Source organism: Erythrolamprus reginae, chromosome 2, assembly GCF_031021105.1.
Source record: "Erythrolamprus reginae isolate rEryReg1 chromosome 2, rEryReg1.hap1, whole genome shotgun sequence".
Classification (NCBI taxonomy): domain Eukaryota; kingdom Metazoa; phylum Chordata; class Lepidosauria; order Squamata; family Dipsadidae; genus Erythrolamprus; species Erythrolamprus reginae.
Window position 1 is genome coordinate 149,665,253 of NC_091951.1, and position 26,352 is coordinate 149,691,604.

At 39.5% G+C, this 26,352-nt stretch overlaps 1 protein-coding gene across 2 annotated transcripts in view; it reads left to right on the forward strand.

Moving 5' to 3' along the window:
• Positions 1 to 8,792: 8,792 nt before the first annotated feature.
• QRICH2 (glutamine rich 2) overlaps positions 8,793 to 26,352 on the forward strand; it is a 70,207-nt gene continuing 52,647 nt past the window's right edge. For both annotated transcript variants that reach the window (XM_070739851.1, XM_070739852.1), the window contains exons 1-4: positions 8,793 to 9,879; positions 19,332 to 19,436; positions 22,333 to 22,404; positions 23,209 to 23,310. In XM_070739851.1, the coding sequence (XP_070595952.1) occupies positions 9,193 to 9,879; positions 19,332 to 19,436; positions 22,333 to 22,404; positions 23,209 to 23,310 (966 nt within the window). In that variant the 5' untranslated portion in view covers positions 8,793 to 9,192. The remainder of the gene's footprint in view (positions 9,880 to 19,331; positions 19,437 to 22,332; positions 22,405 to 23,208; positions 23,311 to 26,352) is intronic.

Here is a 26,352-nt window from a genome sequence, read left to right on the forward strand (position 1 = left end):
TCCCATTATTGTGATTTTCTTATTAACAGTGTTAATCATTTAATGGTATTATAGCATCTTATATATTATTGTCTAAGTCTTCATGATCATGGAAATATTGTTCATTGCTTTATTATGTATTGTTCTCATATTCCTGTTTTAAAGGAAGAGAAAAAAAGATTCTTCTTTGCTATAACCAACCTAGTCCCAAAACATGGGTGAATATGATTCTTAAGAGCATCTAATTCACTAATTATATCAAAAGCACAATCATAGCAATGGTGAACAGTTATAACAAAATGCTGAAAGTACAGAAATATTATCCCAGCTTTGCAAGCAATATATGTTGGCACAACTAATTAAGTGCCTTAAATGTGGGAATAGTGATTTTATTCATGTCATTGATTGCCAAAAGTAATCTGACATGATCTTCCAGACAGATTAACCAAAAACAACTCATGTTCTCTCAAGGTTTCGCAGCATGACTTGTCAAAAATATAGGCAAGATTATAAAGCATTCTTTCTTTGTTTACTATTGCAAAAAGGGAACTATCCTTATTTCTCTTACATTTTTTTCCCACTCATCAAAGCATATTTAAATAACTTTCAATTCATATTCAGGGACAAAGAAGACTGGAAATCCAGGAAGGGTCTTGGCTATTAAGCAAACCAATCCCTTTGTTTATATATACCAGCTTACAACTTAGCTACCTTTTTACATATCTTTCATGAGTGCAGAGATATGTAAATCTTGACATCTTGTTCTTATTTCAGTCTGGTTACCAAGTCAGAATATTCTGAGGTAAAAAGCAATATTTTGAGATAGCCTCATAAATCATAAATGACGACTGATTTAGAAAAGCCATGTTTAATGCATTGCTATGATTTTCATGGGTTGGTCTTAGGTTCAAAGTTGAAATACTTTACATTTTAAGGGTAAATAGCATTGACTGAACTGTAGTGAAATCCAAAAATATGATTTCTAAACTCAAGCAAATGGGAGATTTATGCTGCATGTTTATTACCTGTTTTACAACAGTCAAAGCTATTCATATATATAGTCCAGTAAAAATGTAGATCTATGCAAATACTGCAGCATTTAAACAATATTTGGGATTTTGATCTGCTTTAAGCAAATTGTCAGGGTCATAAATTTCAGATCATGGATTCCAGAGTAAGAGTGATGACTGATTAGGATTAAAGTAGCTTAAACAAGTCAGGCATGGCATTTTATTTTTTGTGAGATAATATAAATATGTCCTTATTAAGCACAAAAGTCTATTTGCTTTTAAACTGGTGGGAAATTTTTATTGGTTTTAAATAAAGATGAAAAAGGAACGTGTCTCCTGTTATACCACTCTGAATTCATGGGAAGATTCTGTCTCGTATTAAGCTATCTTTTGAACCTATTCTTTTTAAGAAGCTTGATTTTAAATGTTAAAATTTTCCCATAGTATTGGAGACATCAACCTCTTACAGCAACGAAATCTTCCAATAATGATTTTATTTTTCCTGGTATATCGTTCCTAATATATTATTATCCTATTTTAAATGGATACCAGAGCTGCAATGGCAAGGCATGAGATAGGGTTTGGCTTGTAATCTAGCTAGTGGTCTGATAATGACAGTTTTATAAGGCAAGTGCTCCATGGCTTTTTAATCAGATACTTAAAATACCTTTATTCAAATTCACTACTAGGTCTTTAGTAGTACAGATATTTCTTCTCCATACTTCTGTCTTGTTTTTATTCTGCACTTTGTAAAGATAAAAATGGGAGGGGGGGAATCTTAAATTAAATTAATAATAATAATAATAATTATTATTATTATTATTTATTAGATTTGTATGCCGCCCCTCTCCAAAGACTTGGGCGGCTCACAACAATAATAAAAACAATGTTACAGTGGAACAAATCTAATAATAAAAGAGAAAAAACATAAAACCCCATCGTTTAAAACCAAACAACACATACATACCAAACATAAAATATAAAAGCCTGGGGGAGGTGTCTCAGTTCCCCCAGGCTTTTAGTTAGTTGCTAATTAAAGTCCCTTAAGTTGAGGTTGTGTAACAAAATGAAGTAAGTTGTGATTTTGATTTCTGAAATAGTCTGACTCACAGGAAAATTGGTTATGGACAACACAATGTGAAATAAAAAGGGAGCAAAACCATAGGGCTTCTGAAAAATTAAATATTAATCATGAAGAGAAGATGGGCCATTATACAGTATTTTAATTAACAGTAAAATGACTGTAATTGGTAACTTTCCAAAACAACAAGAATAATACCCTTGCTTCATTTTGCTAAGTGTAAGTTACTAAGTTCAGAAAACCCAGTGGATCAATAACTGAAGAAAAACACGGAGATACATATGTAAGGGATTTATAGCTAAAGTACGATTTAGATTTAACTGTGAAATGTCTGTGGGTTGCAAGTATTTGAAGCAAAATTTAAAAATAGATCCTGTAGAAATGTCCTTAAATGAAAGCTGAAATCATTTTCAATCTAGTACAGTGCCCACTGTCTTTACAGAAGTAGATGCAATTGAACTAGCATAGTTCATGTAATGCTAGCTTTAGTGCTACTTGTTCTTTGTTCTCCACTGAAAGCTGAAGTTTGAAGAAGTACTTTTGACTTCTTTGGGTACATCATGATAGTTCTAAAAACAGTTTTATAAATGAAGGAGAGATATTGCATTCAGAGTAATTTTGCAATGCTTGATCACTGAGAAGTGACTTCGTATTTTTGAAGCCTGCTGATCAGGGCTGAAATTCAAAATTGTTCTGTGGGTGTGGCTTGGTGGGCATGGCAGGGGAAGGATATTGCAAAATCTCCATTCCCATCCCGCTCCAGGAGAAAGTTACTGCAAAATCTCCATTCCTTCCCCACTGAGGCCAGCCAAAAGTAGTATTTGCTGGTTCTCGGAACTACTCAAAATTTCTGCTAACAGTTTCCCAGAATCTGCTGAATTTCACCCCTGCTGCTGCTGCTACTGCAATTGGTAGTATAAAAAGCTACTGCTATGTCCACATGTTCAGTTATTAGGGATGTGATAGGAATTTCTATGAATCCAGTATATATCAAGCCTTCTTATTGCAACTTGTTCTTAATTTTACATGCTTGCTGCCGCACACCTTTTCATTATCTTCTAATAAATATATACAGAAACACTTTATTTTTTCAGTTTTGGAATGAAAGAACATGCAAGTACAGAAGCACAGCACCTTGTAGTATTTTTATGACTTTTTGAGTGCACTTGTGTACATTGAGAGGAGGAGCCAGTTTCATGTCCTTAGAATCTCCATTCAAATTGCTAAGCCAATGTCTTGAATATTCTACTCTCCAGTGTCTGAACTAGTGCAGTTGCATAAAGTTGAATGTGATATTAAATAAAATCCCCTTCTTTAAATGGTCAAATTGATTAATTGATTTACCTGCCACCTTACCAAAAGATCATTCAGGACAACTGGCAGTTCAAAACAGTAACTGGGAAATTCAAAGTAAAAAAGTTAAAAGCATTTATAACATGAATATTAAAAGGACCAGTAAAGGTCTGGCAAAAAAATGCATTTTACAGATTTATTAAGAATATTGAATGGAATGGAAGGCAATTTCCATGAACGATGCAGGAGAAAATATGGTTCCATATGTTTGATACAAGATTTTGTGAGCAATAAGGATTATTTTCCGAAAAACCTTCCACAGATCTTACCTTGGGTTTTTAAATGGGAGAGACAGTCTATCAGCTACTTAGCTTTAAATTGTCATGGATAATACCAATAGTAATTTGCAACTTCCAGTCAACCAGAGAAGGTGCTGCAGAATCTACCCCCGATATGCCCTTTAGTACAACTTTTGTATATCCCAGAGAACATTGGACCTGGGAAGAGTTAAAAGAAGCTTGTGAATTGTTTATTCTACTATGAATGATAAGGTCAAACGTTACTGGTTATTTCTTGTTTATTTAGGAATTCGCTAGAATTTAAGCTGAAGAATTTTAAGAATTCAGGATTTTTACCTTGGATATCCTTTAAAGCAGTGGTTCTCAACCTTTCTAATGTCACGGCCCCTTAATACAGTTCCTCATGTTGTGGTGACCCCCAACCATAAGTCTAGTGCCAATTCTCCCAACAGAGCTTTAAGCTGATTGGCAGGAAGGTCAGAGGGACACCCCCATTGTAAACGCCTGATTGGTCGGATTGTAAAAATATGTTCCAAAGCGCCAGAATAGATTTAGTTCCTAACACCATAGGAAATTTGTCTTTTCTCATGGTGAAATGGTCATTCGAAGGGGTCCCGACCCCCAGGTTGAGAACCACTGCTTTAAAGATTGTACCCAGATCTTTAAGCGGTTAGTGCAGCCCTGAGTTTTGTGCCTTCTTACCTCCCATTGACTGATGCCGTTTAACAACCTTATCAAGGCAAGGGTATGTGAACAAGAGGAGATTCAGAGTTAATTTTGTTAAGGTAAAAAGAGTACAATACTTGAATTTGGCTCTGTGCTTCATTTGATGTGGTGTTCTGCCATCTACAGGACACATGGGAATCCTGGTGTTCAGATGCTGTTTTAAGCATAGGATTTCATGGAATCGGATAATTAATGTCTCAAACTGCTTCCAAATCTGTCCTACCCATATTCCCCCATAAGTGGAAGTTCAACCATGATTTCCAAGGGTACACAGCTGCTTAAAACAAAAGAACTATCACTCTTGTCCTCTGTATTTGGTTTTCAAAATGTCTGAATAAAAACGATGGTTCATATACAAAACAGTAGAAAGGTTCATTTAGCTTCAGTTATCTAGATTCATACAATGCATTAAAACATAAACCCATAAACCATTGTTTACAAAGCACAATGATTGTATTAGCACCATGTATTACATTTAAACCAAAGCACTCAATGCCCAGGATTTTACAGTTAGGTAAAATAAGGGACATAATTGAAGATTTCAGAAGGGGGAAGCGTACTTTACAGCTGCTCTAAATCATCTGAACCATATAATTTTAAAATATATTTATAACTATGAGCAAACATTATTTGATATAAAGTTCTAATCCATATTTTCAAAGTAAAGACATGCAGCCATACCAGCAAATTAAAGGAACACTTTCTGAGTCCCAGTAGGTATTCTTATTTTCATCCTGCCTCCAGTAGTTGACTCTTCACAATTATTCCTTGGATGTACACCCTACAATCAATTCTACTAATTATTAGGAAGGGAGATCTACCTACATCCATCGATCTCTCGGAGGCCATCCTATCACCAATACTGGCGGTTTTGCTATGCAGGGATGCACTATAAATATCAGGCCCTTCCCTTCGGCCTGTCTGCATCACCAAGGGTATTCACTAAAGTCATGGCCGCCTTGACGGCCCATGTAAGATTCATTACCTGTGCGTGTCCAGTGTTACCTACTTCACTCACTGAAGTAGATCGTAGCCACTGCTTCAGGATGGCATCCACAAGGAGTGAAGGCGCCGGAATGACCTCTGACTGCGAAGTGGTGGGTAGGTTGGCTGTGGCCTTGGCCTTATGGAGAAGGGAGTAAAATAGAACTGGTTGAAAAAAACTGGTGGAAATGGAAGGTTCTGAAGCCAAGTCCTCATCGTCAGATAATGTAATGTCAGTCTGAGAGGCACGGCAGAGGAATATTCCCCTTCCTCTTAATGGTGGCTGATGAAATGGGGAGGTGTGGAGATATCTCCTCATCCTTAGATAACTTTTTTTTCTTTTTTGAATTTGACATGGATGGCACTGTAGATTTGGCTTGTGGGTAGGGCTGTCTGGCTTTTAAAAAAACTTAAAATGACAAATAGCATACCAACAGGGGGGCAATTGTATGAAGCTTTGTGTTTTTACAGCTTCCACCCCCACCCTCCTTTTCAGATATTTGCTTCAGGAGTAGCTACATCCAAAGGCTTCTGGTACTACATGAGACCCTTCAAGTGATTATGCATTTGGAGGCTCTTTTACTGTAGTTCTCATAAATATGTTGGAGCACAAATACATTTTGCCTGAAGCAAGAGGCTTCATCAAGGAAAGGAGGAAAAGCCTTTATCAGCCAGGGCAGGTTTCTTTTTTCCTACAGGAATATCCTGATGGCTGTTTTAAAGTCCTTGCCGCTGGTCCATGACCCAGCAGAAAAGTATAGCAATGCAAGATTTGCTGCTCCGACTGCCCAGCCCAATTCTCTCCTAGTATTCAGTGAACTGCTTCTGCTGCTTTAATACAGGGCAGTGGGAAAGGATGGTGAAGATAAATGGTGAAGGGGGGAGGGATTTCCTTTGCCTTCATTTTCCATTCCCACCAAACATCCTCCACCATCAGGAAAACAGCCACTCATTCTCCATAAGATGGGAGAAGCAGGGTTGAATGACTGGAGTGGATGCTTGAAATGTCCAAAATGCTTAACAAACATATTGCCAGCACAGATAGCCTATATTACAGCCTATTTGCACATACAAGAAGTCTGGGATTGAATCCATCCTGGCTGATGGGTACAGGGGCAGAATGAAGCAAGAAAGAGTGGTCCATAATAATAATAATCTGAATAGTTAAGGCGTGGAACTCCCTACCTGTCTCTGTAGTATCATCACCTAACCCCCAAAACTTTACCCTTAGACTATCCACTGTTGACCTCATCCGATTCTTAAGAGGGCAGTAAGGGGCGTGCATAAGTACACCAGCGTGCCTTTGGTCCTCTGTCCTAATGTTTCTCTCTTACTAGTATCATGTACATAAACATTGTTATATTTTTGCATACTACCAATACATGACAAAATAAAACAAACAAATAATAAACAAACTCCATTCTTGATTTTGTCAGATGGGAATATCAGAGCTGGCTATAGGTTCAGTTGTGTCCTCCTGGCCAGGAGTATCCCAGAGGTAGCCTAGGGCCAGGGAGCCTGAAGAGAGTATGAAAACAATGTAATTTCTCCCAAGTAATAAAATCAGGTTTTTTTTAAAAAGAACATAGTAAGTCCCTTTGTAGCAGAACCAATGGGAAAACTTCAATGCATCCAGTGTTGACTGAACAGCAGTGGAAAAAGTGCCATAACCCAGCTCTTTCTTGAAGAACCCTGCTGCAGCAAGGGCAAGCAAAGTCAATACGTAGACAGATGCCTCTAGGGCAGTGTTTCTCAATTATTTTGTTACGCCATCCCTGGAATAAATAAACATTTTGTGCCCCCCCAACTCTCCGCTCGGAGAATTGTTTGCAATATTTAGCACATTTTCACTGAAAAAACTCAAGCTGTTTATCAGTGCTTGGGGTGTAATGTGTTTAAGTGATGCCTTAATTTATTTGGCTTCATGCTGTCCACTGCCAACATTTTTAGATGCAGTCAACATACCGGTCTTTCCTCATCTCCCACCATAGTCACAGTGAAGCCAAGCACTACAGACACTTCGTCATATTTCCTCGTCTTAGCTTTCAGGAGACTTACGTTTGTCTCATTATCTCCGTCTCTCTCCTTTCTTTTCATCCCTGTTAAACATTTTTCCATGGGGTCTCTTAAGGATTTATATGCACTTCATATCTCCTACTCTGTGCTGTGTGCTATTGTTTGATGCAAAAAACCCCTATTCCCTGTGCCAAAAAAAAGCATGTTCCCTGGGGTCACACACCTCTCTCCCCGCATCAGTGGGGGATGGGTCGTCCCACTATTTGAGAAACACTGCTCTATGGAAACGAGGCATATGGTTCCAGCAGTTAGACAAGCTGGGTATGCCCACAGCAGCCCAAAATGATGCTGGGCAGATGTCACTCCCAATTGTACCAGCAACTGGAGAGGAGGGGGCGGAGTGGAGCGGGGGGGGGGAAGATGGGGAAGGGGGAGAAGAGAAAGAAAAGTATAGATTGCCTCAGACAACATCATGGCAAATAATTACTGGACATATTCCTTCCGCAGTTGGCAGGATAAGGCTATAAAATAGCTTTGGTTAACTTAGCCTTAGCATCACATGTGGATTTCAACTCCCAGAATTCTTCAGCAAGTCAGGTGATTGAGGAATTCTGGGAGTTGAAGTCCACAAGTTTTAAAGTGGCCAAGGTTGGAGAGACTCCTGTACTAGAACACAGTTCCTCAACCTTTCCAGCATTGCGGACCGCCGGGGGAGGGGCAAAGGGAACGGTTCCGCGCGAGCAGCTGACAAAGTGGCGCCCAGCTCCATTCGCGCAAGCGGCGGTGCCCGCGGGCTTGCCGCTCAGGCATATAGAGCGCGCACCCGCACGCGCTCGCTCGCTGCTCGTGCAAGCGGAGACGCGCGCGCACTCGCCCGCCTGCCTGGTTGAAGAAAAATCAAAACGGCTCAGAGGTTGGGAGGGACCCCCTGCTTCGGAAGTATTTTAACACCGCTCTGGCGGAGGAGGGAAATAAAGTCCTTTGATTATATACGAGATATATTCTTTATATTTGTACGTTTAACTGTGAGGGACGGTGTCCACATTTAATCTCAGTTGAATATTTTTTTTCTCGGAAACGACGGCTGTTGTGACAGGGAGAGCTAAAGGTGAAGCTACCACCAACCCCCATCCCACCCGCCTCAACATTTCAAATTTCCTATCGGACCCTTCTTAGCGCATTTGCGCGAAAGGCCCTGCGGCTCGCGGCCGTAATGTAACGCGTAACCGTTGTCCCGAGTTGCTTAGCAACCACGAACGCCCGACCTGCATCAGTCAACCAGAGGCAACGGAGTAAACAAAAGCACATGGGCAGCTACGGCGGCGAATCCCCGAGTCGGGAGGTTTGTTACGCCACCAATGGAATGTGAGAGCTTGGAACAGGGCTGGATTGTGAGGCGGAGAAGATTCGGGTTGCAAGGAGGAGCGAGAGACGCCCTTTTCTATCCCGGCTTTAACTAACGGGTGCACGAAAGGCTTCCCTAAATGGGATCCCGTTAAGGCTCAAGAACAGAATACGTATTCTTTAACAATATTAGAGGAAAAAGCAGAGTAATAGTAGTCTTAGATAGCTTTTGGGGGATTTCAATTTGTTCTCTCTCTTTTTTTTTGCAGCAGAAAAGAATTTTTCTTGTGAAGGTGAAAGATCCTTAACTGATAGAAGTCCTTTCCTAACCAGAAGATTATATTTTCTAAGAGTCAATATATTAGCAACAGATTTATAGAGTTACATTGAAAACAGATTTTATATATTTTTTAAAAGATTTATTTTCAAGCAATTATCTCACTCAGAATTCGTTACCAAAATGTCTATCAAAGTCACATTGTATGACTTGGCGGATCTCTCCATAGGGACCCCAGAGGTTGGCGTTATCAATTTCAATGCCCTCCATGCTCTCCTACATGCTATCATCAGCCACCTCAACATTCAAGATGTCAAAGCAGATGTGAAGATAGACAGAGGTCCTCCAACCAAGCCAGAGATGGCATTGCTTTCTGCTGCAACTGGGGCAGGACTTAGTGATTTATTGGGCCAAGACGCATTAGCAAAAGGGAAAGAGGACAAGGAAGGCATTTTGAGAGGGGAAGCGGATTCTCGGCTTGCTGACTTAGAAATGAAACTAAAAATGATGGAGAACAATATCTATGGCGTGAAAGGTCAGATTAAAGGGATAGAAGGCCAGGTCCAAGGGGTAGTAGGTCAAGTCCAACAAGTAGAAAGTCAAGTCAGTGGAGTGCAAAATCAAATTCATGGAATACAAAGTGAAGTCCATGGAGTGCAAGACCAAACTCAGGGAGTGCAGGATAAAGTGAAAAGAATGGGGAAAGAACTTACAGGGGTTGAAAAGCAGATTGCTGGACTGGAGAAGCTTCCTTCAGGGACTGATCTGATAGAGAAGACCCAAAGTGGATCCGGTGCAGCTGTATCTGACATGTGGCAAAAGATGCAGATGCAGAAAAAGATTGAAGCCAGTGAGACTGGAATCAACCAGGTAGGTGAACTTTAAGTAATTAAAATGTTAGCAAAATGAAGCTTTATATAGATTCTCAAATACATATATACATTTTTAAAATCATAGCTGTCTATTTGCTTTGGGACTTTAATTATAAGGGGTGCATAATGTCTTTATTTAATAATACACTTTATTGTATTTCAAAGCACATTGTGATTATCCCACTGGGACATTCCAGAATCACAAAATCTTTATATATTGTGAGATAAATGAACCACAACAAAAATGTTGTGCTATCAGATCATGCTCCCTGGTTCCAAATTTCTGATATCACTTTCATTTTGGTTTGCTTCATACACACTGTAGCTGGTTTATTTTTGAATTAAGAATATACTAGTAACTTTAGTTTGTAAAGCCAGTGTATGTGTTTTGGTGTGCCCGAGGCTCCAGTGGGTTCTAACTTACCTCGCTGCCGGTTTGCTTCCTCCCATGCCGTGTGGCATGCATAATACCCAAAATTCTCACCACCACCACCCCAAAAAAGCCAAAAACAAAATGATGGTGCATGCACAATCAGCTTCTGCACATGCCCACAAGAAATTTACTTTACTCATATTGGGGGTGCCTGTGGGGGCCCAAGTCTCTGCCAGTAAAAACGGGCTCCCAAGCTCCATTTTTGGCAGTGACGGGCTCCTACAACCCTCTGCTAACAAAACGAAACTCCATTTTAGTCGGCAGAAGATCATGGGCCGGTCCTTTGCCAGATCTAAGCACCCTGCGGGTTGAGTCTGACTGCCAGGCCTTGAGACGCTCCTGTTCTAGATAGGGTTAATATAAAATGGGATCATTGGCAGCATTCAGGTAGCAATGAGGTAGGCAAAGAACTCTGACCTTGACATATAGGTTTTTCTGGTTTAGAAGAAAAAACATCATTTCATTTTTCATTTGCATATGATCTGATCTTTGTTAATCCAGTGCTCTGTAGATTTGTTGGATTATAATACCTGTCCTCCAGACTCAATATGGCTATTAACTATCCTGGATAAATTTTTTTGGAAATCTGAGCTATTTGAGCAGGAGGAAATTAAGGAAAATAAAATTATCAAAACAAAATCATTTCGAAAATGCTAATAAACCTGGAAGATGATTATCATATAAATTGAGAAAATAAAAAGAAAAGAAAATGATACAACAATTAATAGATAAGGATAAGAAAATAAAACACCAGCTAAATTTGTATGGAATGGGAAAAAACTGAGCATTAGGTTCAAAGCATTACAGGATTCTAGAATGAGTTGAGGATTCAGACTTCCAGATCTTGAATTATATTACCAAGCAGCAACTCTGTTATGGATAAGAGAATGGATCAGGTTAGACAATGAAAGAATCTTAGCATTAGAAGGCCACAAGAGGAATGGCACACACATTTATGGGAAAAAGGAAATACCAAACATTCACAATTTCAATCACATGCGATACGGAATTTTTTAGACAATTGGAGGAAAATGAGGAAAAGACACTACGTAGAAATATCTAGATGGTTATCTACCATAGAAGCCCAGATATATCCCAATATAATTGATAGATATAAAATAAAAACATACAAAGAGTTTTTAGACACAGAAGGCCACTTGAAGACCAGAGAAGAACTTAAGAATGAAGGGAAGGAGATTGATTGGCTATCAGATTTCCAGATACAAAGTACAGTGGTACCTCTACTTACAAACTTAATTCGTTCCGTGACCGGGTTCTTAAGTAGAAAAGTTTGTAAGAAGAAGCAATTTTTCCCATGGGAATCAATGTAAAAGCAAATAATACGTGTGATTCGGGAAGCCACAGGGAGGGTGGAGGCCCTGTTTCCTCCCAGGAGATTCCTAGAGAGGCTCCATGGAGGCTTCTCCCCACCTTTTCCGTCCCTGATTTCTCCCAGGAGATTCCTAGAGAGGCCCCACGGAGGCTTCCCCCTGCCTTTTCCGGTTACAGTTTCAGAGCCTCGGGTTTGTAAGTGGAAAATGGTTCTTGAGAAGAGACAAAAAAATCTTGAACACTCAGTTCTTATCTAGAAAAGTTCATAAGTAGAGTCGTTTGTAGGTAGAGGTACATAGTTGAATTCTGAGTATGTAAAAAAGCCAAATGTAATAGATAAAATTTTAACAAGAACAGATAGGAAATTTATTACAAGGATATATAACTATTTGTTAAATTTTGAAAATATAGAAGAAACAATAAAGGAAAATACACCAGCCAGCTAGAAGATCGGGAAAGACTATGGAAAGAAAATTATAAAATGACAATTTTGGTGCCATATAGAGAATCCAGAGCATGATACCATGGTCTTTAGAGACTGAAGGATGCCAATGCAATTTGTATAAGATGCTCTACCATTGGCATTATGCTCCAGCAAGACTGGCCAAAATTTGTCCAAATATGAAAAATGAATGTTGGAAATGTAAATCAACACATGGCAGATATTACTACATTTGGTATATGTACCCGTAAACACCGTTCCCTGTAAGCTGCGCCCATGAGCAGGCGCGCACCTCCAAATACCCCACCGCACGCCCTTTTCCACGGGCGCGCACTCCCCATCCCCCTGCCAGCCCGTGGGGGGCGGGGCGTTGAGGCGTGGCTGCCCCTGCCTCCCCACCGTGCCTCCGGCCCCCTCACACCCCTGGCTTCTCGGTCCTGCCCCTCGCTCGCCCGATCTTCCCCCTCTCCTCCTCCTCCGCCTCCTGCTTTGGCGCACGACTTCTCCCGCGGCGGCTGTGAGATGAAAGCGCTGCCAGCCAGGGGGCTGCGAGGGAGTGCTTTCTCCGCGGGCTTCGGGAATGCCCGCCCCACCCCTCTCGTAGCCCCTTCGCTGGGCGCACTTTCATCCCAGACTTCCAGCAAGGGGGCTGCAGTAGAGACAGGGCAGGCGTTCCCGAAGGGCAGGGTGATCAGCTGTGAGGCAGAGCTCCGGAACTGAGGCACCGACGGTGAGGGGGCTGGGAGAAAGCGCTCTCGTAGCCCCCTCGCCGTCGGTGCCTCAGTTCCGGAGCTCCGCCTCACAGCTGATCACCCTGCCGCCGCCCCACGGCTACTGCCCAATGCCGCTGCTAAGAGAGAAAGAGAAAGGGGGGGGAGAGAGAGATAGCAAGAGAGAGAAGAGAAAGAAAGCAAGAGAGATAGAAAGAAAGAAAGAGTGAGAGAGAAAGAGAAAGAGAGAGATAAAGGGGGAGAGAGCTAGCAAGAGAGAGAAGAGAAAGAAAGCAAGAGAGATAGAAAGAAAGAGTGAGAGAGAAAGAAAGCAATAGAGAGAAAGAGAGAGAGAAAGAAAGCAATAGAGAGAAAGAGGCGAGAGAGAAAGAGAGAGAAATGACTCTTGATTTAAAGCATATGGTAAAAAGCACCCAAAAAATAACAGAGAAAAAAACCCTCAGCCGTTTGTGTGTGTGTGTGTGAACTCTTGAACCATTTCCAATAGCTCGCCTCTAATTTGAAATGGTTCAAGAGTTCACACACACACACACACACACACAAGGGGGGAAGAGACAGGGATGGAAAAAGAGAAGATAATAATAGTAATAGATTTTGGTTTTGTTTTATTATTAATTTCTTTTTTTTTTAAAGAGAATTTTTTCCTTATTTATTTGTTTGTTTGTTTGTTTGTTTATTTATTTATTTATTTTTCTATGCCGCCCAGTCCCAAAGGGACTGTTGCTCAGACATTATACTTTTCTGCCCACACCGAAAAAAAATTAGAGGGAACATTGCCAGTAAACAAAACAATTTTGGAACATGATTAAAAATGGACTAAAAAGTAATATTGAATTATGAAATAGAATTAAAACCCAAAATGTATATTGTAGGAATTATCAGCATTGCTGTAGGATTTCCTGCCTAGACAGGGGGTTGGACTTGATGATCTGCAAGGTCCCTTTCAACTCTAACAATAAATAAATAAAAAATACTAACTGATGATATGATGATTAGGAAAATATTAGATTGTGCAAAATTGAGTAAACTTACATTAGAACTACAGAATAAACAAGAAAAAGAATATTATACTGTATGGGGGAAATTTTTATAATTAGATTGAAAGAAAAAGGGAAACAGGATAATTGTTAGAATTTAAAAAGGGGGAAACCGAAGAAACAGAAATGTAAATGTAAATATGTTTTAACTTTGATGTATTTATCGTATTATGTTTTTTTAACTGAACAAAAATAAATTTAAAAAGAATTATTGGAAATCTATATCAATTACACAGACTTATAAATAAGTCAAAATTCATTTAACATGAACAATAGTTTTATTTATTTTTTTAAAAGTTTGCAAGCAAAGAAAAAAAGGAAGAGAGCCCACCCCCTTGCTAAACAAAACTAATTTGACATCTTGTTGTGCCTTAAAAGCTAATCCATGTATTATGGAGTAAGTGTGTGAAGCATATTGCCTCCAACAATCTGGTCCTCATTTTTCTGCCCTCAGAAGGATTGAAGGCTGAGTCAACCTTGAGCCATTTAAAGAATTTCCGTGGCTGCCCAACGTAAGATAATGATGATTCTGGGTTGTATAGAAAAGAAAAGGCAACACTGGCTTGAAGAGACACACAAAAAATTGAATTTTCTCAAAATATGAATTGTATGGAAAGAAGCATGATAAATGGATTCATTTCCTTGAAAAACAGATTGTGTTAACTTTTAACTTTGTTGTTTCTTGCATGACTGTTTACATTTTTATCTAGTTAAATGTGATTGTTCTGCCAGAGGACTGAGAATCTAAGGGATTCAGATCAGGCAGGCAGGTATCTATTACAATTAAAAAATAACTCTGACAGCTATAAACCTGGGAGAATGCCAGTAATGCTTGTTCACCCCTATCCTCCCCAGTCATCTTTTTTTCTTAATCAGAACTGCCGAATCAAAAATAGTTTAACCTCAAGCTTCAGTTATTCTAAGAATGGCTCTCCCACAGAGAGAAGCCATGCAACAGGTCATACTGGAGCCATAGCAATGCATTCTGTCTGTAGGAAATTTCCATTTGTTTTAGAGACTTCTGAGAGTATGCCCATGTTTTGGCATGTGCGGAAGCAAAAATAACTCACTGAAAGATGGGTGTACCTGAGGCTCCATGCACAATTTTGCTACCTGCACAGGTGCAGAAGCAAAATCGCACTGGCCCCGCAAACATTTACGAGCCATGGCGGCAAGCACAATTTAGCGTTTCTGCTCGTAGCCCATCGCTGTTTTAAGGTCTTATTTGTTCAGCTTGTATTTGGTGTTCGGATTCTTTTTGCCAATGTGTAGATAGTTTGATGGTGTCTGGCTGCAACCAACTTTCTGTTCTAGAAACACTACAGTGTTTAGGGAGAGATGGGGGTGATATTTCTCTCTCTGTTCACCTCCTGCTGCATATTTCAAATAAAGTACCTGCAGTTACTCTTAGGAAGCATTTACTATGTCTGTGACTAGCTCTCTGGGTGGCTCTCACATTGTAAACAAGTAAATGGATCTATGTAAGAAGTAGGGATACCAACTGAGTAAATCCCTTTTCCTTCCAAAGTAACATTTTTAAATAGCGTTTCTGCACCTATGGGATAGCAGAATGCATAGCAAAATATTCTTCCAATGAATGGTTTCTTAAAATGGCTAAACCTGAGTATATAAAAGGCTGGGCTTCTAAATCTTGCAAAAATCTTGTATGTTTAGTATTTAATTAAATTTAATTTAAAAAGCAGAATCCCACCTTTGAAAAAATAGTGATGTATAGTCTACTCTATATACCATTTTTTCTGAGTATAAGATGTATCGGAGTATAAGATCCACCTAGATTTTAGAGGTGGAAAACAAGGAAAAAACTATTCCAAACCAAATAGTGTAGTAATATATTGTTTAATAAAAGTGTAGCAGAATACTTTTTACAAACAAGTATACCTTTTACAACCCTGTACATTTTTACAAACTTCAAACTTCACAGCTTGCGGATTTCAATTTCCAGAATTCCTCCTCCAGTCATGCTAGCTCAGGAATGGGAGTTGAAGTCCACAAGTCTTAGACTTACTAAGTTTGAAGACCCTTGCACCCCTAATCCCTAACTTGACTGCTTGGGTCTTCAAACTTGACTGCTTTAAGGCTTGTGGACTTCCAACTCCCAGAATTCCTTCTTAAGTCATGCTAGATGGGGTAATTAGAATGTAAAAACAGCCCCATTTTTGCCAAAAACAGGCCTTTTTCACCAGTTTGGGGGCAAAAACTGGGTGGGCAAAGGGTCTGGGAAGCCTGCAGGGAACTCCTAGGTGTGAGGGATGGCAAAAATGCCCCCATTTTTGTGAAAAATTGATTATTTTTTGCCCGATTTTTCACAAAAAGGGAGGGATTTTTGCCTTTCCCCAGCACCCAGGACAATGTTCCCTCTAAGGTACGCAGCCGCATACTCAAAAACTCTCCCCCGCATAGCCTTTTCCAAGGCTGCGCAACATTAGAGTTGGGGGCGGGCAGCGCCGAAAGTGCGGAGGCCGATGAACTTTTTTTCTTATTTTGAATGTCGGGCGTGCAAGTGCGCGCACTCCCCACCCCCCTGCCAGCCCACCAGGTTTTGGGGGGGACGCCAAAAGAGAGTCTTGGCACCGGCCCATCCGCAGCAGGCGGGGGCGACTCCCTTTCCTTCTCCCTTCGCCGGCAGTAGACATAGGTGGTGGGAGAAGGAAAGGGAGCTGCGGCCGCCTCCGGCCCCCTCGCGCCCCTGGCTTCTTGTCGCTGCCCCCTGCCCACCCGATCCACCCCTCTTTCCAGCTTTCTCCTCTGTGGCTGCAGCGGCAGTAGCGGCTGCGGATTCTCCTCCTCCTTATCCGGCCGCTAGCGAAGGGGCTGCGAGAGGGGCGGGGCAGGGTTTTCTCCGAGCACTTTGTGAACGCCTGCCCGGAACATTCAAAATAAGACCTTTGCCGGCCTCCGCAGAGAAGAAAGGAAGAGAGAGAAAGAGAGAACAAGAGAAAGAGAGAGAAAGAGAGAGAGAGCAACAGACAGAGCGAGATAGAAAGAAAGAGAGAGGGAGAGAAAGAGAGATAGCAAGAGAGAGAGAAAGAAAATGAGAGAGAAAAAGTGAGAGAAAGAAAGCAAGAGAGAGAGAGAAAGAAAACAAGAGAGAGAAAGAGAGAGCAACAGACAGAGCAAGATAGAAAGAAAGAGAGAGGGAGAGGGAAAGTGAAAAAGAAAGAGTGAGAAAGAGGGGGAGAGAGAAAGAGAGAGAGAAGAGAGGAAGGGGGAGAGAGTGAGAGAGAGGAAGAAAGCAAGAGAGAGAGAGAGAAAGAAAGCAAGAGAGAAGAGAGGAAGGAAGAGAGAGAGAGAGAGAGAGAAATGATAGAAAAAAGGGAGAAAAAAGAGAAATGAGAAAATGATTGAGGCAAAGAATGAGAGGAAAGAGAGAGAAACAGAGAGAGAAGTGACTCTTGATTTAAAACATATTTTAAAAAGCACCCAAATAATAAGAGAAAAAAAAAATCCAGCCCTTTCCTTATTTAATAATAATGATGATGATGATGATTATAATAATTTATTAGATTTGTATGCCGCCCCTCTTCGAAGATTCGGGCGGCTCACAACAATAATAAAAACAATATTATAGTGAAACAAATCTAATATTAAAAAAGAAGCATATAAAACCCTATCATATTTAAAAACCAAACAACACATACATACCAAACATAAAATATAAAGAGCCCGTGGGGAAAGGTGTCTCAACTCCCCCATGCCTGGCGGTATAGATGAGTCTTGAGTAGTTTACGAAAGACAAGGAGGGTGAGGGCAGTTCTAATCTCTGGGGTGAGTTGATTCCAGAGGGCCGGGGCTGCCACAGAGAAGGCTCTTCCCCTGGGGCCTGCCAAACGATATTGTTTAGAACTTTAGACGATGGGACCTTATCGGTCGCTGGGATTCATGCGGTAGCAGGCGGTTCCGGAGGTACAGTACTCTGGTCCAATGCCATGTAGGGCTTTAAAGGTCATAACCAAGACTTTGAATTGTGACCGGAAACTGATCGGCAGCCAATGCAGGCCACGGAGTGTTGTAGAAACATGGGCGAATCTGGGAAGCCCCATGATGACTCTCACGGCCGCGTTCTGCACAATCTGAAGTTTCCGAACACTTTTCAAAGGTAGCCCCATGTAGAGAGCGTTGCAGTAATCGAACCTTGAGGTGATGAGGGCATGAGCGACTGTGAGCAATAACTCCCTGTCCAAATAGGGCCGCAACTATATTTATTTATTGATTTATTGATTGATTTATATATACATACATACATGCATGCATACATACATACATACATACATACATACATACATACATATATTTATGCTGCCCAGTCCCAAAGGGACTGCTGCTCAGATACTATACTTTTCTGCCCACACTGAAAAAAAATTAGAGGGAACATTGACCCAGGAGCTCTCTGCAAAGGGGGGGGGGCTTTGGGACAGCAAAAATGGCTGCATTCTGTGTATAAGACGCACCAACATTTCCATCCTCTCTTAGCAGGGGAAAATGATGGATCTTATACTCTGAAAAATAAGGTAGCCTTTGACAGTTTTGATTTCGGAAGGCATATTTTTTTCTTCTCAAGATTTCCTGATATTTTTTAAAAGTGTGATGGTGCTGTTGGAAATTACATTGGATGGAAGTATTCCTCTTCAGTGAATGTTGTTGGTCTCAGCTGCCAGTGGCTTCCTTGTTCTCCCCTCAGGGCTTGTTCTAGAAATTGGAACATGCTGTTCTCCCCTAAGGAAGAAGCAACTATTGGTGTTTATTCCCTTTTGACTGAGAGGAAACTCATGGAACTTAATTCAAATATGTTGCTGCTGTGAATATTCTCTCTGATTATTTGCTTAAGAATTAGTTTGATTCTGGAGCAAAAGCCGAAGCCTCTCCTTTAAAAGTATGTCTTCAGTAACTTCACATTAATTTCCAAAGAATGATCAATACATAGATTCCTCTTGAGAATGCATTCATTTTTCTTTGAATAAAAATCTGCATTTTGTCTTCCTTTCCTTCTTTTGCTGTAGTTCAGTTCAGAGGAAAAGCATTCTTTCATGCAGTCCCCTATCAACTGCTTTGAAATAAGGTTACTGTAGTTAACCTTGTTTTTTATAACCTGCCACTTATAACTGTATGACTGTAACTTGTTGCTTGTATCCTTAAGGTTTTTATTAATATTGTTTCCTGATTGCTTATTTCACCTCTATGACAGTCATTAAGTGTTGTACCTCATGATTCTTGATAAATGTATTTTTATATGTACACTAAAAGCATATACACCAAAGACAAATTCCTTGTGTGTCCAATCACACTTGGCCAATAAAGAATTCTATTGTGAGCTCTAAACATAGATTTGCCATAGTATGTTTGTTTGGTTTCAGACCTCAGAAACATGAGACAGACAAGAGCTGAACTGGAGACCATCCTTAATCAATGGTTTAGATGAGTGAATAAATTCACTTTCTCACTCTCTTCCTTTTGTAGGCTATGTCCCTTTTACAAGATTTAGTGGATGAGACCAGCAACATGAAATCCATCACAAGCAACTTGCAGAATGAAATTAAAAAAATGAAGGACCACTTAGCTATGGTAAGCAGCTTTTATTTTGCTCTGTTGGCCCTGCAAGCCTTGGGAGTTGGCTGCATATGTTCAAGACTTGGTTGTTTAGTTCTTTCTTAATACCTCAGGGATTTAGATTTTACCACTTTGGTAGTCTGACTAGGTACTGTCTGCACTCACTTCCAAATGAAGACACACAAATTTTGCTACTTCAAAATTACATGCTTCTATGCGTATATACTATATAGAGCCTCTAATTCTGAGGTAGCGACATTCTTGCCCATGTTCATCAGGGTTGAAATTCAAAAAGTTCCCCTACCAGTTCTGTGGGCGTGGCCTTGTGGGCATGACAGGGGAAGGATAATGCAAAATCTCTATTCCTAACCCACCCCAGGGGAAGGATACTAAAAATTTCCCATTCCCTTCCCACTCCTGTGGGAAGGATATTGCAAAATCTCCATTCCCACCCCACTCTGAAGCCAGCCAAAGGTGGTATTTGCTGGTTCTCTGAACTACTCAAAATTTTCGCTGCCAGTTCTCTAGAATCTGCTGAATTTCACTCCTGATGTATAACACATATAATGAATAGCTGTATTGGGCTTAATTCCTATATATTAATTCCTGTTCAACTTCTTTTACTGTTCTGTATTTATTTTTATTGTACATATCATTGTTGTAAGCCGCCCTGAGTCCTTCGGGATTGGGCGGCATAGAAGTTGAATAAATAAATATAGAGATCAAGGATAGGTTGAATTCTCTTTTACTTTTCAATAAAAGATTACTAATCAGGGTAGGAGCAACAGTTCAAATGCTTTGTTTTGTGGGCCTGGAATTACAAAGGCTAATCCATACAAAGAAGTACAAGTAATCCTTAACTTTTAACCATTAATTTAGTGACTGTTCAAAGTTATAACAGCACTGAAAAAAGTGACATGACTATTTTTCACACTTATTTATTTATTGGATTTGTATGCCGTCCCTCTCCGCAGCATCCCCGTAATCAAAATTTGGAAGTTTGGCAAATGGTTTGTATTTATGAGGGTTACAATGTTCCAGAATCATGTGATCACCTTTTGTGACCTTCTGACAAGCAAAGTCAACAGGGAAGCCAGATTCATTTAACAACCGGATTACTAAGAACTGCAGTGATTTGCTTAACAAACTGTGGCAAGAAAGCTTATAAAATGGGGCAAAATTTACTTAACTAAACTTATACTTTAACAGCATAAATTTTGAATTCAATTGTGGTTGTAAGTCAAGGACCACCTGTACACTGAATTCATAATTTTCCAGAAATTACTAGGGCAGGGTATACATGCACATTTTGGCAAAAGTAATGTGGGATAAAACTGTCCTACAGCAGCCCTGAATTGATCAAGTTCCTAAACAATTTTGTGTGTATGTGTGTATCCCCATTAGAGTTAACCAGAGCTTCCCTAGCTTGTCTGAAAATTGAAAAGAGATTATTTTATCAGTACTGCATTGGGGTGATAACTGTAGGTCAGAAACATCCAAACTTCCTAAGTTCCTTAACTCAATTTTTAATTGAGTTTTAAATATTTATTTTATGAAAATAATGTAATGTAATAAATAGTACTTTAACTAATAGTATTATAAATAACAACAACAACAACAATAATAAGCGTCTTGAACAATATCACCTTTAATAACATCAAATAATATTTGCCTATTCCAGGGTTCTGGGAAAGACTCCAGGGGTGAATGAAAATGCATTTGGCTGACTATGGGACCAACCATAATAATACAGTACTACTAATGTCTAGATTAGGCAGTCATTGTCTGTAGGAAAAGCCAAGAACCCTTGCTAAAAGAAGTCAGTCAAGGAAAGCTCTTGAAAACCACAAAGGTGAAAGCTGAATCTAGCAAAAAAGAAAAGAAAATGAATTTGTTAATTGGAAGGACAAGCCATTGGCCAATACTGAAGTATATTGAGAAAAAACAGATTTTAAAAATCCACATGGTTAAGATCAGGAGCACTAAGAAAAGAAACTGAAAGCTTTGTTTTAGTGGCTTTAGATTTGCCAATTAATTGCAGGAAGGTGAAAATATTGTCTTTCTGGTGATCAGTAGCTGCAGCAAAATTTTACAAAGTGACTAGTGTACAAGCAGAGTTATAAATTATTTATTGGAAACTTTTGCTACAAGTTATAGTAAAAATGTCTGGAACCATTATATTGAGAAGGTTTTGGAAAATGGCCAGGTTAAAATTTTATGGGACTTTAAGATCCAAACAGAAATGCATCTTGTTCATAATATGGTTGATATAAAATAGTTCTTGAAAAGAAGAAAGTCTAGTTCATTGATATCACTATAATAGTGATACTACCAATAGGATTGAGGAAAAATAAGGAACATTTTACAAAAACTGGGACTGACAAATCAAAGTTGAACACTTAGGGAAAAAGAAATTTGTTGTTAAAAAATTGTGTTGAAAGTCATCCGAGCAATGCCTAAAAAGCTCCCTCATTATCTGACAATATTGAATTCATGAAACTCGGAACACTATAATTTTACATAAAACGAATACCCTGCTTGGAAGTGTTTATATTCTTAGACACTATTTAATATTGGTAGTTGTTTATATTTTTGAGTAATATTAAATGAACTGTACTCTAAGCTGTTCCTTGAGACCAATTTATCTCCTAGTGCTTGTTTTTGTTTCTTTGCACTCTGGGATTGAAGATGTTTACTCTCCCCCCTCTCCCTCCCCAATTTATAAGAGGAAAAAATGGCCCCCAGAGCAATATGCTTACTTTGATTTAGGTATTCTTTTTTTGGGGGGGGGCTTGAATTTTAACTGCGTGAAATTTAACTTACCTTTATTATATGTTTAGTAGTATTTATTCATTATCACCTCTTACATTTGAATAAAAAGGGTAATCCAAATGTTTATTTCATTTTGCAGCTAGATCCTCATCTGTTTGATGATCGTTTAAATACTTGCCTGAGTGATCAGAGTAGCTTGGATCACGATTTGGTATGTTCTTGACTTCTACAGAAAAGTAATTTTTGTGCCAGTTCGCACACCCCTCCCCCCCATGGTTATGTAAAATCTACAATATCTCAAGCAGTTTATCTTGTTGCCCCAATTGCTCTATGTTAATTATATTTTTATTGTGGTCTGATTCTGAAGCTCTTTTTGTGTGCAAGCTTGGCATTGTTATTCTTTTGCATTATCAGGTACACTTTATAGCAAATGAACCTGGACAGCACCCTCCAGTGCTTCTGCTGCAAATTAAAGGCTGGAGAAACTCCACATCTTATTTGTGATCTCCAGGCTCACTGTTCACAGCACTCTAAATTGTCTACATAGTCTTTTTTTTTTTTTAAGTCTCAGCACTTTGGCAGGTCCTAAGATAGCAAGGCTGTCATTCATTTAAATAATATTCTCCACGCTCTCTCATTATGATAGCAATAGCAATAGCATGATGTCATTGATGGTATGATTTTGTAATTGGCATCATTTTCATTATTACAATTGACAAAAGTATGCATATCTGAGTCATGACATCATGACATATGTGCTTTGAAGAATGTCTGATGATAATCCCTGCTGATGGTCTTAAATTAGATTTAACACAAAAAGAGCAAGGAACTGTGAAGAAAAGGACAATAGGTTCTGGAGCACCTAATTGCTGGATGATTTGCTTCCTAATTTGATGCTGTTATCTAAAGTAATTCCCTGGGCTTCCAAACTTTTAATTAAGAAGGAATGATGGTCAACAGAATGTATGGTATAGAAAAAATTATTTTCATATGTTTTGGTTTGATTCTTTTCTAGAAAGATTTAGAGAGGAGGTTAAACGAATTCCCATCTCCAGAAGAAATGGTACGGTGGGACGTTCTTGAAGGTATCCTTGTGAAGGGCAAGAGCCCATCTCCTGTGAGTATGGTTTAGTTAGAATGTCATGTTTCTATAATGGATTAATGCTGAAAATAAGCTGTGATAAATATAGGTTATGAACTTGTACCACATTTGGAGAAAGGAAAATCACAAAATAAGTTTGATATTTGGTACTGTTGCCTATTTTCTTGTACATTACAAATTTAATTGCTCTTTCTGATATGAAAGTATTATCAGATATTGACCATGCAATCTCTCTCCCTTCCTTAATTCTTGAAGAAAGAAGGAACCTTCTATATTATTCATCCAACAATTTATAAATACTGTATAATAGCCAAAATTTATATAGAGATATAAAGGATAACATTTGTCCTCTCCCAGGCAATTGACATTTCACTGTTTCTCTTTTTTATTTTTTTTATTTAAAAAAAATATTTTTATTGATTTTATAATATAAAAACACACACACAACATATAACAAGTGCTCAGTGATTGTGCCATCCACCAGACAAACATTCGTACCCCACCACCAATTGGGGGTGTTTCTTGTATAAACCATTTTAACCCAAGAGCGAAATATTTATTTACATATTATACAGTGATTCCAACTTGTTTCTTATAGCTTGGTCTCTGATTCTACTCGCCATATATCGTCTTACCTTGTGCCATCGCCCCATCAGTTGTCGCAAATCAGTTTCATTAATCAAATTCATCCTTTTATCCATAATCTCAAATTGAATGTGGTCCACCATGTACCGGTACCAATTTTGCATTCTCCATATTGTTGCGTCCTTCCAACCCAAGACTATTACTGCCTGAGCGCTTTCTATCGCTGCTTGTTTTATTTCTCTGAATTCTCCCATCTCATTACTTTTAACTAATACTGCCATTTCCTTAGTAATTATCCATCTTATATTTAATATCCTATTAATATCCTCTTACACTTTTTGCCAAAAATTCTGCACTGCTGGGCATTCCTAAAACATATGCATAAACACTCCTTTATCTTGGCACCCATGCCAACAAATACCTTTAACATTCTGCTGAAAGTATGCGAGTTGAATGGGTGTGTAATACCATTTATGTAATATTTTCCTTCTCATTTCCCTAACTCTTGTATTCTTAGTTTTCCTTATATTCTCTACTATATTTTTCATCTCTTGCACCTCTACTTGTATCTCATTTTGCCACCATTTAGTCAATCCTTGGATCATGTGCCCGTCTGACTGCACTAACATCTTATATATATTATTTGCTTGCATCTTTGTACCCTCACTTTTTTCTCTTATTATTTTCTCTAACTCTGTCTTCTCCCTAAATAGTGCTGCTTTATTCTCCCTTTCATTCAGATATTTACATATTGCATTTATTTGTAGCCTTCTTCCCTTACCTAACCACCATTCTATATGGTTTCTACTTTGCCTCCCATCCTTCTCATATAACTGTTCTATCTTAGTTATCCCTCTTCCCTTCACCTCTCCTATAACCCTATTTAAATTTGTTTCATTATCTCTATTTATTACATAAAGCGATGACAGTTTAAATTCCCACACTACTGAGCTCCAATTTCAACCACTTTTAAATGTAATTAGAGAAAAATTCCCCTTCCACCCTCCCTTCTTCATTTAGATAATTCCTTCTTTTTTTTAAAACTTCCTTTACCATTTTCCCTTCTCCCCCCAACCAGAATAGCAGATACACTACATTCCAAAAACATCTCCGAAAAAGGGGGGGGGGGGGGGCGCGCGACAAAGTCACTTTTTCGCTTTCTTCTCATGCTGAGCTCTTGTTTTCCTATGCTCCCTTCTGATGGCCTCCACCTGTCCAGTTAACACCTTCAGCTGCTCCTCTCTTTGTCTTTCCTCCTCGTCTGGAATACCGCTGAAAAGATCTTCTCCTCCTTCTGCTTCTTTTGTCTCACCCATTGCTCCTTGTGCTTCGCCTTCTTCAAACCTGATCCCCAGTTGATCCAATAATGCCTTTCCCTCTTCCAATGAACGTGCCCTGTACATCTTATTTTCTTGCAAAACCAAAATAGCAGCTGGAACCCCCCAAGTAAACCTTTTTCCACTTTGATATAAACGGCTTGAAATTGGGCATAAGGCAGCTCTGGCTCTCAAAAGTTTCCCTAGAGAGATCTCTCAGAACTCTTATCTAATTTCTATCTTGTCCTTGGGAGGCAGAACCCACAACCACTCCATTTTGTCAGGGTTGAGTCTGAGTCTGTTAACACCCACCCAGACCCTAACAGCCTCCAGACACCGGTATATTACTTCCACCTTTTCACTGAGTGAACATGGGGTGGAGATGTATAGCTGAGTATCATCAGCATACTGATAGTAACTCACCCTCTGCCCTTGGATGATCTCACCCAGCAGTTTCATGTAGATATTAAACAGCAGGGGAGAGAGGACCAACCCCTGAGGAACTCCACAAGGGAAAGACCTAGGAGTCGATCTCTGATCTCCTGCTAACACAGAGGAGGAGAATCACCATAAAATGGTGCGTCCCACTCCCAACTCCTCTAGCCGGTGCAGAAGGATACCATGGGCAATGGTATAGAAAGCTGCTGAGAGGTAAAGAAGCACCAGGATAGAGGATAAATCCATATCACGGGCCCGCCAGAGATCATCCATCAGCACGACCAAAGCAGTTTCCATGCTGTAGCTGGGCCTGAATCCTGACTGTTGAGGAACCATACAACATTATTACAGAATAAGAGAATAACAGAGTTGGAAGAGACCTTGGAGATCTTCTAATAGTCCAGCCCCCTGCTCAAGCAGGAGACTCTATACCATTTCAAACAAATTATTTTCCAATTGCTTCTTAAAAACCTCCAGTGTTAAAGCACCCGCAACTTTTGAGAGTAAGTCATTCCACTAATTTATTGTTCTGTCAGGAATTTCTTCTTAGTTCTAAACTGGTTCTCTCCTTGATTATTTTCTTTTGATTGCTTTTTGTCCTGCCTTTAGGTGCCTTGGAGAATAGGTTGACCTACTCTTCTTTGTGGCAGCCCTTTAGATATTGGCACAGTGCTATAATGTCGCCCATAGTCCTTCTTTTCATTAAACTGGACATACC